We start from the raw sequence: 12,957 nt of genomic DNA, 5'->3' as shown, positions 1-12,957 counted from the left end.
CCCCCTCTTTAAAAATATTATCTTCTTTGCTCTTAGGGGGCTCACTTCATCCAGATATGCTGCCAAAGGAATATTCCTCTGCTGTTCCTTCAAAACATTACCGGTAAGAAAATAGCTTAATCAGTCTTGTTGCATTATTCCAGAGCCTCATTGTCCAGTATGACTCCAGTATTGGACAGTGTAGACCTAGAACACTTCAGTCATAGCAGAAAGTTCTATCGGATACTCTTTGTAGAGTCTCTTTTAGGCTTAACCCTAATATATGAGAAGTTTATCCATATTTGGATAAAGCAGTTTCTGAGTTACCCGTATCACCGTCAGACGGCTTCCCTTTCCCCGTCCACACGCATACCTACCCCTCTAGCAGCAGCAGGGCTGTGTTCTCTACCAGGAACACTCTGATCTCACTCTGAGGGCGTTGTCTCTCCCATCGTCTCTGAGCTAACACTTTGTTTTCCTTAAAGGACTTCATGCACATTCTGTGGTTCACCCTTTGTCTCATCTTTTCTTGTGTAGTTAATTCTGCCTGAAGCGACATATTATAAAAGGTCTACGCACATCCTGAACAGTAGTCTGGGGATTTGAGTTTAGATTCCAAAGAATGGTGTGATCAATATCACCTCTCTGGATTTCATGTTTCACAAATGATCTTAATAGGGTGGATGAAATGATTTGTAAGGTTTTCTGGTTGTAGATTTCTTTTTCTTAGAATTCTAGGATTCTATTATTTATATTGTATGTTGCACTTAGATATGTTGGTTAGCTGAAAGAGCGCCCCCCCCCAATCTTCTAAGTGATCTGTGGTTATCTCAGGGTCAAAGGAAGGAGGGCTCTTAATTAGTTGTTAGAATCAGGCAAGTCTTCACAAGAAAAAGGAGCTTGGCTCATGGTGGTAAGCAGGGCTTTAAATAGTCCTGGTGCTAAAACATCTTTATCTGGTGCTGGTCTTAAGTTTATGATACTTGGTTAGATGAGTTTTGAGAGGCATTCTATCCAGACGGAAGCCTGAGGGGGTCCTATGTGGCAAACCTGGTAATAGGGCAAATAAAAAGGATTCTGAGGCTTCACGAGTCCAGGAACCTTGTTTCTAATAATGGTTCATGGTTTCTTAACCACTAGTAAAGTAAACCTTCTTCCTGGAAGATATACCTACGTTTTTGTTCTTTGGTATTGAGTTGGGTTGGGGGCAGAGGGCAGAGGTTGAGTTTGGTTTTGGAACCTTGCATTTGAGATACTTGTGTGACACTCATGGAGATGACATATATGCAGATGGCAGTTGAATAAATCTTGAGCACAGAAGACATGTGTTAGCTGCAGGTGAGAATGTAGGCGTCCTCAGAATAGGTAGATGTTATTTGAAGCTGTGGGAAGAGATGAGAACACCCCTAGGGAAGAGAAGAGGGCTCAGGGACAGTCTTTGAGTAACTCTGATTTCTTCCACAGAGGTGAGAGTAGAGGAAGGAAGGGAGCACGAAGATGTTGGTTTTTTTTTTTTTTTTTAAAGATTTTATTTATTTATTTGACGGAGAGAGACACAGCGAGAGCAGGAACACAAGCAGGGGGAGTGGGAGAGGGAGAAGCAGGCTTCCCGCCGAGCAGGGAGCCCAATGCGGGACTCGATCCCAGGACCCTGGGATCACGACCCGAGCCGAAGGCAGACGCCCAACGACTGAGCCACCCAGGCACCCGAAGATGTTGTTTTTAATGCTGGGAAGGATTGGAGAAAGACAGGTGGGGTGGCATAATCTTTTTCAAGGCAAAATCTATAGGGACTAGAGAGGCGGTGGGGTGTCGGCTCAGGGAGCAGGGCTTGAAGATGGCTGCTACTTGAGACGGCTACTGTGGAGTGTTTCCGGGAGTCCAGACAAGGCAGAAAGAGGAGCTGCGACCTGTGGTGAGGGCCCTGCTCAGGGGTCCCAGGGAAGCCCATCGCGCCGGCGAGGGGAGGGCTGTCCTGTCAGTACAGTTGTAGCTACAGCTTGTACAGGCGCCTCAGAGAAACTGAGTGGAATCGGAGGACTCCGTGGCTGGGGGCTTGCAAAGCAAAGATAGTGGCAGTCAGGCGAGTGAGTGGGTGGGTGGGGAGGGAGCCGCATGAAGCCTGACTTGGGTTCTGTGAGGGGACGAGGAACGCGCCCGGAAGGCCCGGAAGGCCCGGAAGGCCCAGGGTGACTGCTGAGCGGTTTCAGCAGAGCTGGGAGCTTGAGGCAGTCGAGGAATCCTGCTAATTGTGGAAAATTCTTCTACCTCGCTATTGAGTCACTGGCAGGCGCTCTCAGCATTGATGAAACATTCATCTTTATTTCTTCCGAGTTGTTTTTTTTTTTTTTTTAAAGATTTTTGTTTTTATTTATTTGAGACAGAGAGAATGAGAGACAGAGAGCATGAGAGGGAGGAGGGTCAGAGGGAGAAGCAGACTCCCTGCCAAACAGGGAGCCCGATGCGGGACTCGATCCCGGGACTCCAGGATCATGACCTGAGCCGAAGGCAGTCGCTTAACCAACTGAGCCACCCAGGCGCCCTGCACTTTGTATTTCTTTTTTTTTTTTATTTTAAGATTTTATTTTATTTGAGAGAGAGAGAGCACATGAGAGGGGTGAGGGTCAGAGGGAGATGCAGACTCCCCGCCGAGCAGGGAGCCCGGTGCGGGACTCGATCCCGGGACTCCAGGATCACGACCCGAGCCGAACGCAGTCGCTTAACCAACTGAGCCACCCAGGCGCCCCCAGAAGGAGCAGTTTCTGTATTGAAGCAGGTCCGTGAGTACCGGAGGCCTCACAGTGCGCCTTGCCACAGCCCTTTGTCCTCAGCCTGCCGGGTCACGTTCTTTCATCACCAAGCCGCTGTCCTGAGAGAATTTCTTGAAGATAAGTTTCTTGCACCCTTATCTCGCTTGAAGATCTTTGTGTGCATCCAGATGAACCATTCTAAGGAAAACTTTAGAAATGATTAAAAAATTGTATTTTATCTTTTACAGCACCCTTTTTGGGGGGATATAGTTCATGTACAAATATTTCATTACAGTGAGAAGCCTTGTAGTAAAATATAGTTGGTAAGCTGGTCCTTCAAATACCATGTTGGAATTGACTTCTGCCCATAAATCCCATCATCCGGAGGCTTTTTTTCTTTCCTTTCTTGTAGGATTTATGGTCGGTAGAGAATATGAAGCTGAAGGAATTGCCAAGGATGGTGCCAAGATGGTGGCTGCTGTGGCCTGTGCTGAAGTGCCTAAGATAACTGTCATCATTGGGGGATCTTACGGGGCTGGAAACTATGGGATGTGTGGCAGAGCATATAGGTAGGTGGTTGTCGTGGTTTCCTCCGAAACAAAGAATTACACTTCAAGCATAATTACAAGTGGGCAGTTCGTTACGGGTTTATTTGAAACACAGAGTGACATTTGCAGATCTTGGTCAGTGATACCATAATTTGTATCATCTGGAGGAGCGAAATGAAGTGTAAGGCTAAACGTGCTACTTGGAAGAAATCCACAATGGGAATCAGGAAGTATTTTGAAATGGCTGATGATGAAAATACTACATATCATAACTTAAGTGATGCAGCTAAAGTCTTGCTTTGAGGAACGTGTGTAGTAGACGTAAATATATATATATTGGAAAAGAAGTAAGGCCGAAAATCAATGAGCCAGCTCAGGAAGTTCACAGAACAGCATATTAAACACAAGAAAAATAGAAAACAGGACATTATAAAGATAGAAGAATCAGGGAAGGCCAGAGCTGTTTTTGTTTAAAAAAGGTTAACAAATTTGATAATCTCCTAGTAAAACTAAAAAATAAAGCAGAAAGGCTTTATTTTATATCAGGAATGGAAAACAGGACATGACCACAGATAATAAGGGGATATTTTGAATGTTTTTATGCCCAGTAAATTGAGATGAGATGCAAAAATAAAATTGATCAGAACAGACATCACAATCACCTGGAGAACTTAGAAATCCTACTCCATTCAGGCCACACCTCTGGAGATTAGCCTGGGGTGGGTTCCAAGCCTTGTTTTCCCCTTGTAATGCACAGCTAGAACGAAGAACCACTAATTTAGAAGGTAAACGCAGGCCTGTGGAAATTGCTGTGTTGTACAGTGAATTAACTTCATCATTTTTTCTCTTCTCCCCGCACAGCCCAAGATTCCTCTACCTGTGGCCAAACGCTCGCATCTCAGTGATGGGAGGAGAGCAGGCAGCCAATGTGTTGGCCACAGTAGCAAAGGACCAAAGAGCGCGTGAAGGGAAACAAGTAAATGCCATTTCTTCTGCCTCTCTGGGTTTGGCTTTTACCACTGAACACTCTGGAGGCAGGGAGCAGCGTGCCCAGAACCTCTCAGTGTTCATGGGTCAGGGTCTCACCCCAGGGCCTGGCTTCATTTAGAAGATGCTGACTTTGAGAAATACCGACTTACATATGCTCTGTCTCCCTTCTTAGAGCCACTTAATTTGAGGTCCCTTCTTGTAATTTTTCCGACTCTCCAAGAAAACTCTTCAGGAACTGTGCCTGTGAGTGCCTGAGGCATAAAGATGTTTGGCTCTTAGTCATTTGCCATTAGTGAGATTTAAAGAAATGTGATTTACTTCTTTGGTTTTATGACTGAAAGCAGCAGAATTTTGTTTTTTCAGTTTCTGCCTTAGATTGTCTTTGAGTGGGAGGGCTCAGTCATCTAACTGAGAAATGAGTAACATTATACTGTGCATGGATAAATGATGGAAAACGGAGAGGTCACTGGCAGCTTGATGAAAGGCAGATCAGCAAGGGGCTGCTTTTAGTTTTGCTGCATGTTAACAGGGGTACTTTAAGGGATTATTATTTAGGTCTCGTCAGCAACATCAAACAAAAGGTACTGAGGACTCCACAGGGTACAGTGTGCTCCCAAGCACCTTAGAAAATTTACATGACTCAGAGAAAATGTGGTTCTTGCCCCTTAAGGAGCTGCCATTCTGGGGGCTGACAACTCACAGTCTAAGGGTTGAGTGAACAACAAGGTAATTTATTAAGGCAGGTTCTTCACTGCAGGTTTTTAAAGTGGATTCTTTTGTTTGTGTCTCAGAGATTCTTAAGTTTTGCATTAATTTTTTTTTTTTGAGAGAGCACACACGTGCATGAGTGGGTGGTGGGGAGCAGCGCAGAGGTGGCGATGGGGCAGAAGGAGAGAGAATCTCAGCAGGTCCGATTCAGGGCTCGATTCTATGACCCTGAGATCATGACCTGAGCCGAAATCAAGAGTGGGAGGCTTAACTGACTGAGCCACCCAGATGCCCCCTCACTAATTTTTGTTAGTTAGAACTTACAGCTATTTTGTGTAAGCACCAAGCCTTCAAATGATTGATGCATTTCTTGGAATTGTTCAAGTGTGCTGTTTTATCATAACAGGGCATAACATGGAGGAGGCCTTGCCTTGAAGGCTCTCATTCCTGCTATTTAGGGGTCATCTGGTCAACTGTCTGGTGATGGGATGGGGATAAGATAAGCATGGAGGGTGGGCCCTAGCTCCCTGAATGCATCCCAAACATGCCCCACATCCTCAGTCGTCTTTTCTAAGCAGCAGGAACTCTGCACACTTAACACTGAGGTTTCATATTCACTTCAGTGCTGATTAGTATCCAAGCAAAATGAAATGTTTATTTGTGTGTGTTTATGTGTGTGTGTGATGGTGGGGGCATAAAGTCCACCTGATACATATTTTTTTAAAGATTTTATTTATTTAGAGAGGGAGAGAGTGGGTGTCAGGGGAGGGGCAGATGGAGAGAATCCTCAAGCAGACTCCACGCTGAACATGGGGCCCCACGTGGAGCTTAATTTCACAACCCTGAGACCAGGACCTGAGTCAAAATCAAGAGTCAGATGCTTAAGCAGCTGAGCCACCCAGGCGCCCCTCTACCTGATATTTTGAAGACATCTTAAACCGTAGCTCAGCAGTCTCTTATTAGATAGTTGTTCTTTGATTAATTTGACTTACAAATCTATGGATTTGTCTCTTTTTATGTATGAAAGGAAAGTACAGGATTTTAGTGGTTCTCCCTCCAAATTCTTGACATAAAATTATATTAAACTATGAAAGTACATAAAAGAAGGTTGGATTTATTTATCATTTATCATTTGTTTTTGGTGTGAAATACTTTTTTTTTTTTTTTAAAGATTTTATTTATTTATTTGACAGAGAGAGAGACACAGCGAGAGAGGGAACACAAGCAGGGGGAGTGGGAGAGGGAGAGGCAGGCTTCCTGCTAAGCAGGGAGCCCGATGCGGGGCTCGATCCCAGAACCTGGAATCATGACCTGAGCCGAAGGCAGACGCTTAACGACTGAGCCACCCAGGCACCCCGGTGTGAAATACTTTTTAAGTTGAAAATACTTTTCAGGGTTTCAAAATCAGTTTGCATAAAGATTTTTACAACTGAATTATCACTTGTTTCTGGCAATACGGGTGGGCAAGCCACTAAATTTTTAATTAGGGAAAAATATCTCTCAGCTCTTTGAACTTATTCAAGTTGTGGTTGTTTTATCCCTTTAAGCTTTAAAATTTTCTGAATTTGGCTCTTTTGAATGAAAATTCCCTACTTGTCCACTTTTAACAGAAGCTGCTAAATAGGGTTGCCCTCTCACTACATTGTATAATTCACATCCATTGTTGGAGCCTGCTAGAATATGTGATACCCTTGGTTTTGAACTTTACACTAAATAGCTTCAGGATGTTGTCTCTGATAAGGGAGATGTAATGATGCACCAAGGCACTTATGTCTCAGGTGAGATCTTGTGTGTGAAAGCATCACTTGTAATCTCTATATATCACTGTGCAGATGTTGGTTGTAACATCATTATTCATGAAATGCTTGCCCCTTTTTTCTTGAGGTTCTCTTGAGTGGATCTGTTGTTTTATTGCAGTGGACTGACTCATGGTCCTTTTTCTTTCAGTTCTCCAGTGCTGACGAAGCAGCCTTAAAAGAGCCCATCATTAAGAGGTTTGAAGAGGAAGGAGACCCTTACTACTCCAGTGCAAGGTGGGAGCCAAGGAATAACCATCTCCCTGATGGGTGCATCTGGGCTGTCAGGGCGGCAGCTTTACAGAGATCTGGACAGTTGGGTGGTCCAGCCTTCATGGGAACCACAAAGGAACGTTTGGACACACTTAATTTCATATTGTTCTGTCTATAATGGGAATGTCTGAAACACCACCCCCTTCTCCCAGGCTGGGCTGTGCACCCACCACCATTGGTCTGATTCTGCAACCCTCCCCCGCTTCTTCCTTATCCCACTTATAGGTGAGGTGTCTGGGCCTACAGAGGCTGAAAAGTTTAAGAGTTATCCTGGCTGTGTTGTTTTCAGGAATTCGTTCTTTTATAATGTTTTGCTTCAACATGTGGATTCCTTTCCTATCACTCTTTGATTATTTCCTGTTTACCCCATTTTAAACATGAGATTGGCTGGATATTTGTGGGCACTTCTAACAAGCGTGCTTGTGCATTCAGAAGGTGATTGCTCACAGCCAGGGTCTATGTGTCAACACCAAGTAATCACCCCACACGCCATTGCAGCTCTTGGTTCTGTTTGTTTCTTACCCCGCTTAATGAGGTAATAAATTATCATGGCCTGCCCGGGCTGGAGGCTGGCTGGCGTGTGTGCATTAAGATCTCTGTTTTCAGCAACTTTAATGTTCTTCATTCGGAAGAATAATCTAAGCTTCCTATCTTCATCTTATCCCTTGGGCAGATGGAATAAAGAAAATAGCTATTTGTGTCTTTCAAAATTAGGTTATGCTGTGATTTATGTCATTTACTGGTGAAGGTACGCTGGAGAGGAAGGAGAAAAGAAAATAAATTAGAATTCATTCAGTCATCTGAACACAACTTTTGTGGCAGGCGCTGCTCCTAGCACTGGGGGTACAAGGGCTGAATATACTTATTTTCAAGAGCATATTTAATTTCAGGATGAAAATAACACCATTTGGCATCTTTAAAAGGCCCATTTCTTTTCTTGTTAATACATATTTTCGCCAGCAAATTCGCAGGTATATTTTGTTGTTGTGGGTCTTTGATTGATTTAGTTAAGACCAATGTATTTTATAGTCTTTGAGACCTAAACATGTTCTTGTTTACCATCACTTAAACAGACTTCTATAGTAGCCAGTAAAAGCAAAGAGGAAATAGAAAACCCTAAAAAAAAGGCTTAAGAGAAAATAATAAATTGTAAGCTCCCCTACAGTTTTTTGTTTCTCCGTAAGATTTTGAGTGAAATTCACGAGGATGGTTGAAATATTAAACTTTGAAAAATAGTGTATCTTGTGTGAGCCATTAATAAGTTTTTCAGCCCTGGCTAAGTCATCTTTTGAGAAAGACTGAATCCCTTATTATTTTCATGCTTACATTAGTATTATTATTTTAATGGACTGTACTCAAGGCAGGAGAGCAAATGGCCTAGATAGATTTATCTTTGGAAATAAATATTGTAAGACACGAAGGTTTTTCTGTTAATCTGAGGATGCTTAACCCTTCTGTTGAAACACTTGGTGGCAGGGGGATAGCAATTTTCTTTCAAAGATGAAAGGATTTTCAAGCCAATTTACGGTTCCTTCCTCAGGTTTAGTAAATCTCAGCTTAACAGTAACCTTCTGTGGTCTGTTTCAGCTCTACCATGGTTGGACCTGTCTTTTCAGAGAGCTCTTTCATTATCCACTGCTGTAATCTGTGTTTCTCCTAATCCCTCATTTTAGAGGTACAGCCTGCCTGTTTTCTTCTGCTCACTTCTTTTTACAATCAGAACTTTTTCAGGCATTTGATCAGGGCCTCTTACCTGGAATGGTCATTTTCATGACCATCACAAAGGGGCTCTGGCTTTGCCGTGCTCGCTGGATTCTTCTGCTGTAGGCTTCAGAAGGGAGTGTAATCAATTGACCTGGTTACGCATGACAAGAGTGGCCTTTTCCTTATTGGCTGTTGATACGTCAGGGTCCCTGTTATGAATGTTTTATGAGCAAAGATTTGATTCATGGCCTGTCGATGTAAGTATGGTTTAATAATTGATGCTATTGTCCAGATACCGAAGGCAGTTTGTTTAAAGAAAGCCAAACTGCCACCTACTAATGACCTTTAAAAAACAGTATTTCTCTTTCGTTTTTCTTTATAAAATTGAGGTTGTCAGTGAAAAGCAAACACATTCCTACTTCAAAGTTTCTTTTGTAGGCAGCTTAAAGCAATTACTTATTTTCCTATTGTAGCAAAAAATAAAGAGCTTATATTGAAGTTATTTTATTAACCAAATGTAGTGAAGTCTCTTCAGTAATTGTCATCATTTCTTGAAAGTTTGGGAGTTTGGGGGAATACACCTTTTCCGGTAGAGACTTTGGTTTGAGATTATTACATGGGTTCAGGGCCTGTCTCCATATTAATAACAGGGACACATCAACTTGTACATTTGGATGTGGGCAGAAGAGGAACAGGAAACATTTTCCTGAAATACATAAAAATATGTTAAAATTAAGGATTATTCTGAGGTTTCTAGAAGCAGTTCCCAAAGCCATAAGCTCACTCTGACATCTGTGAGGGCCTGGGATGAAAGTCCTGTCGTTTTTCTTTCTCTCTTTTCCCCTCCTTGAAGGTGGTTTCGGTTGTGAGAATGTAGCGCACAGAAGCTCATCAGTCAATCCCTCTAGGACCTGAGGAAAAACCCCAGCGTTTCTGGACATAAATTGTGTAAATGGTTGTTCGGTGCTGGAATCCTAATAACTTGTGTTTTGTTGTTTTATCAGGCTGTGGGATGATGGGATTATTGATCCAGTGGACACCAGACTGGTGCTGGGTCTCAGTCTTAGTGCGGCCCTCAACGCACCAATCCAGAAGACTGACTTCGGCATCTTGAGGATGTAACTGGAATATAAGGCGTCTTCCATAGGACATGTACCAAAAATTAATGTACTGGTAGCCTTAAAATTTTAGACTTTTCCAACATGTGGCTATTACGGTAAAATTGTTTTCTCAACACACTGCATTGTACTTTTCTACCTTAAAAAAAAATCAGTGAAGATATTTATTTGATGAACTTCAATTCCTTGTCCATTTTCTTAGAGCAATTTTTCTGTGGCTCCACTTTACCACCCATAAAATGAAGAGAATAACTTACAGTTAGCCTTTCTAACCCACGTGAAGTATGAAAAGTTCCATAACATATAAATCCCAGGTATGATTGAGATTATTCACAGAGAGTTGTTTTTCCACCGAAATGATTGCTTTGCTGATTATGCACGATGCTATTTTAACACACATAATTTTTAGAAGCATCTATTACTTTGCCTTTCAGCCACCATCCTACTCCTTCCTGTAACAGTCAGACTTGTTGCTGTCTGCACTCGGGGCTCTGTTTCCTCCCCATTCTCTCTTCAGCCTACACCTCATCGGCTTCCACTGCCAACAGCCCTCTCCAAGGTTGGCCTCCATGTTGCTGAAGCCAGTGGGTTCTTTCCCGATGTTACTGGACTGAATTTTCTGTGGCATTAAGAGCAGTCAAACACTTGTTCCTAGCAGTGCTATCCTTAGCTTTCAGACTGTAACTCTAGGTTTTCCACCAACCTCTTTGGCCCTTCTTGTTCCATCTCCTTTGTCAGGCTCTGTTCCTCTATGCATTTCTCTCCCACTCCCTTCACCATTTGTCCTGATTTTTCATTAGTAAAACATGAATAGATTCTGATTCTGAAAGATACAAAAATAACGTGAAAGTATCTCCTCATTCTTTTTGAAAAATTGTGGTAAAATATATATTACATAAAATGTACCATTTTAACCATTTTTAGCTGCACAGTTCTGTGGCATGAAGTCCATTCACACGGTCTTGCAACCATGGCCACCATCCAGCTCCAGAACTTTTCATCATTCCAAACAATAGCAGCTCCCCATTCCCTCTCCCCCCAGCCCCCGGCCCTCTCCTCATTCTTAAATGTAGGTGTTTCTCATGGTTTGGTTTATTCTCGCTGGGTCATTTCAGGCCTTATGGCTTCGGTGGCCATCTGAATGTGGATGATTCCTGCATCAAGGTTGTTCTCCCTGAGCTCCAGACCTGTGTATCTAACGGGTCTACTGGATGTCTGCACTGATGGTCTTATAGGAACCTCAGATTCAATCATCAAGGTCTATTGATTTTGCCTCCTGTCTTTTGGATTCCCCATTATTTCCATCTTTCACCACCACGGGCTTTAGAAGTGGTCTATCTGCATCCAGTCTTAGCTAGTACTGCTTCCCCATCACTGTGAGATGAAGATGGCCATTCTAAGTGTGCATCTGGTCATGCTGTTCCTTTGCTCCAATGTCTCACTGGTTTCCTGTCGAAGTGCCAGACCCGTCATGCTCTCCAGGACTGTAATCATCACATCCCCTCTTCTGCCTCATCTCCTTGACTCTTCCTCACGCTCGGTGCTCTAGCTGTTACAGATTTCTTGTTCCTTGAACCTGTAGAGTCCTTCCCACCTTAGGGTCCACCACCCAAGGTTCCCTCTGCCTGTACCATCCTACCTTCCCTTAAACACTTACCTTTTTGTCTCTGTGGCTTCCCTGGTTTGGGTTAGACGCTGTGCTCTCATAAAGCCGCAGCCACTTTCTTCTCTGTCTTATATATTTATGAGAAACCTAAACATTTCTTTAATACTGCCCTCCTGCTAGAATGTAAGCTCTCTGAGAGCAAGGATGTCCTGTTTAGCCTGCAGCTGCAGGCCCTAGCACTTGTAGGTGCTTACGTATTTGTTGAGTGAATGAGAAATCCATATTTTAATTGATGTCTTCAGACCACATTACAATTAAGTGACTGATTATGTGATCTAATACAACTATCCAGTGCTTTCCTCATAAAATTAATACTTCAAACTTTGTGTGTCATGTTCAATTTACACAGCATTTGGGGCACCTGGGTGGCTCAGTTGTTAAGCGTCTGCCTTCGGCTCGGGTCATGATCCCGGGGTCCTGGGATCGAGCCCCACGTCGGGCTCCCTGCTCGGCCGGGAAGCCTGCTTCTCCCTCTCCCACTCCCCCTGCTTGTATTCCCTCTCTCACTGTGTCTCTGTCAAATAAGTATATAAAACCTTAAAAAAAAATTTTAGGCAGCATTTGTGTATCAGAAATCAGTTTAATTTTTTGAGATGTGTACAGATAAATGCTCACAGTTCAGAGGTGGGCTGCATTTTCAGAAGGATGTGGGACAAGGTCACTGAGAGGACATCCCCTCCCCTTTCCTTGGAAAGTTCCCCCACCCACTGTTCCTGTAGGGGGAGCCATTTCAAGAACATAGCCTTGAGAGAGGAAGGTGTTGTTGAGACCATCTGAACCCAGTTAAGGCTTCTTTATAAATAAGATTCTGGCCCGTGGGTGTGGAGATGATCTCGTGTTGTGGATTGATGCAGGCCACGCTCAGAAGTGCATTCCCTCGCATACCAACGCGGAGTGGCCTTCTCTCTCCCATCTCTCCCTTGGCCTCCCTGTTCTGGGGCCAGTTTTCGAACCAACAAAGGGGACACGGTAAGCATTTTAAAATAGTAAATTATATTAAAGTTTCAGTTAAAATTTACATCCATGTCAGAAAACAAAAATTTTTTTAAAAAATCAAGTGTAGGTAATACTGCTTTGCTATGAATCCTCAACAAATCAAAGATTGATGAATTTTTTAGGACTTTTTCTCTCTCTAAAGAAATTGTTCTCTCTAAAAAGATCACCATCATCACGAGCACCACACTTAAAATAGTTAAATTATGTTACATAGTTAAGCCAATACAAAAAAATTGTTTTATCAAAACAGGCAGCATTTTTCGTCTGCCCCCTCCTAACTTTACTGAGACATAATTGACATTTCACATGGAAGTTGAAGGTGTACAGTGTGATTTGATACACTTATATTGTGAAATGTTTACCACAATGTGGTTACTTAACACATTCACCTCACAGAACTTTTTGTTTGGTAGGGAGAATATTTTTTTT

The 12,957-nt window shown here is 42.9% G+C and overlaps 1 protein-coding gene across 1 annotated transcript in view; it reads left to right on the top strand.

The window, feature by feature from the left end:
- The window catches only part of MCCC2 (methylcrotonyl-CoA carboxylase subunit 2), a 48,581-nt gene extending 36,728 nt beyond the window's left edge, over positions 1-11,853 (top strand). Inside the window, exons 10-14 of the mRNA XM_081825595.1 lie at positions 37-103; positions 3,142-3,298; positions 4,139-4,253; positions 6,923-7,008; positions 9,753-11,853. Coding sequence (XP_081681721.1) covers positions 37-103; positions 3,142-3,298; positions 4,139-4,253; positions 6,923-7,008; positions 9,753-9,870 — 543 coding nt within the window. The 3' untranslated portion in view covers positions 9,871-11,853. The remainder of the gene's footprint in view (positions 1-36; positions 104-3,141; positions 3,299-4,138; positions 4,254-6,922; positions 7,009-9,752) is intronic.
- The last annotated feature ends 1,104 nt before the right edge of the window (positions 11,854-12,957 follow it).

The sequence above is a fragment of the Leptonychotes weddellii genome, chromosome 7 (assembly GCF_054177405.1).
Source record: "Leptonychotes weddellii isolate Sample4059 chromosome 7, ASM5417740v2, whole genome shotgun sequence".
NCBI classification, from domain to species: Eukaryota; Metazoa; Chordata; class Mammalia; order Carnivora; family Phocidae; genus Leptonychotes; species Leptonychotes weddellii.
Note: the sequence above shows the minus strand (reverse complement) of the source record. Positions and strands in the feature narration are given on the sequence as shown.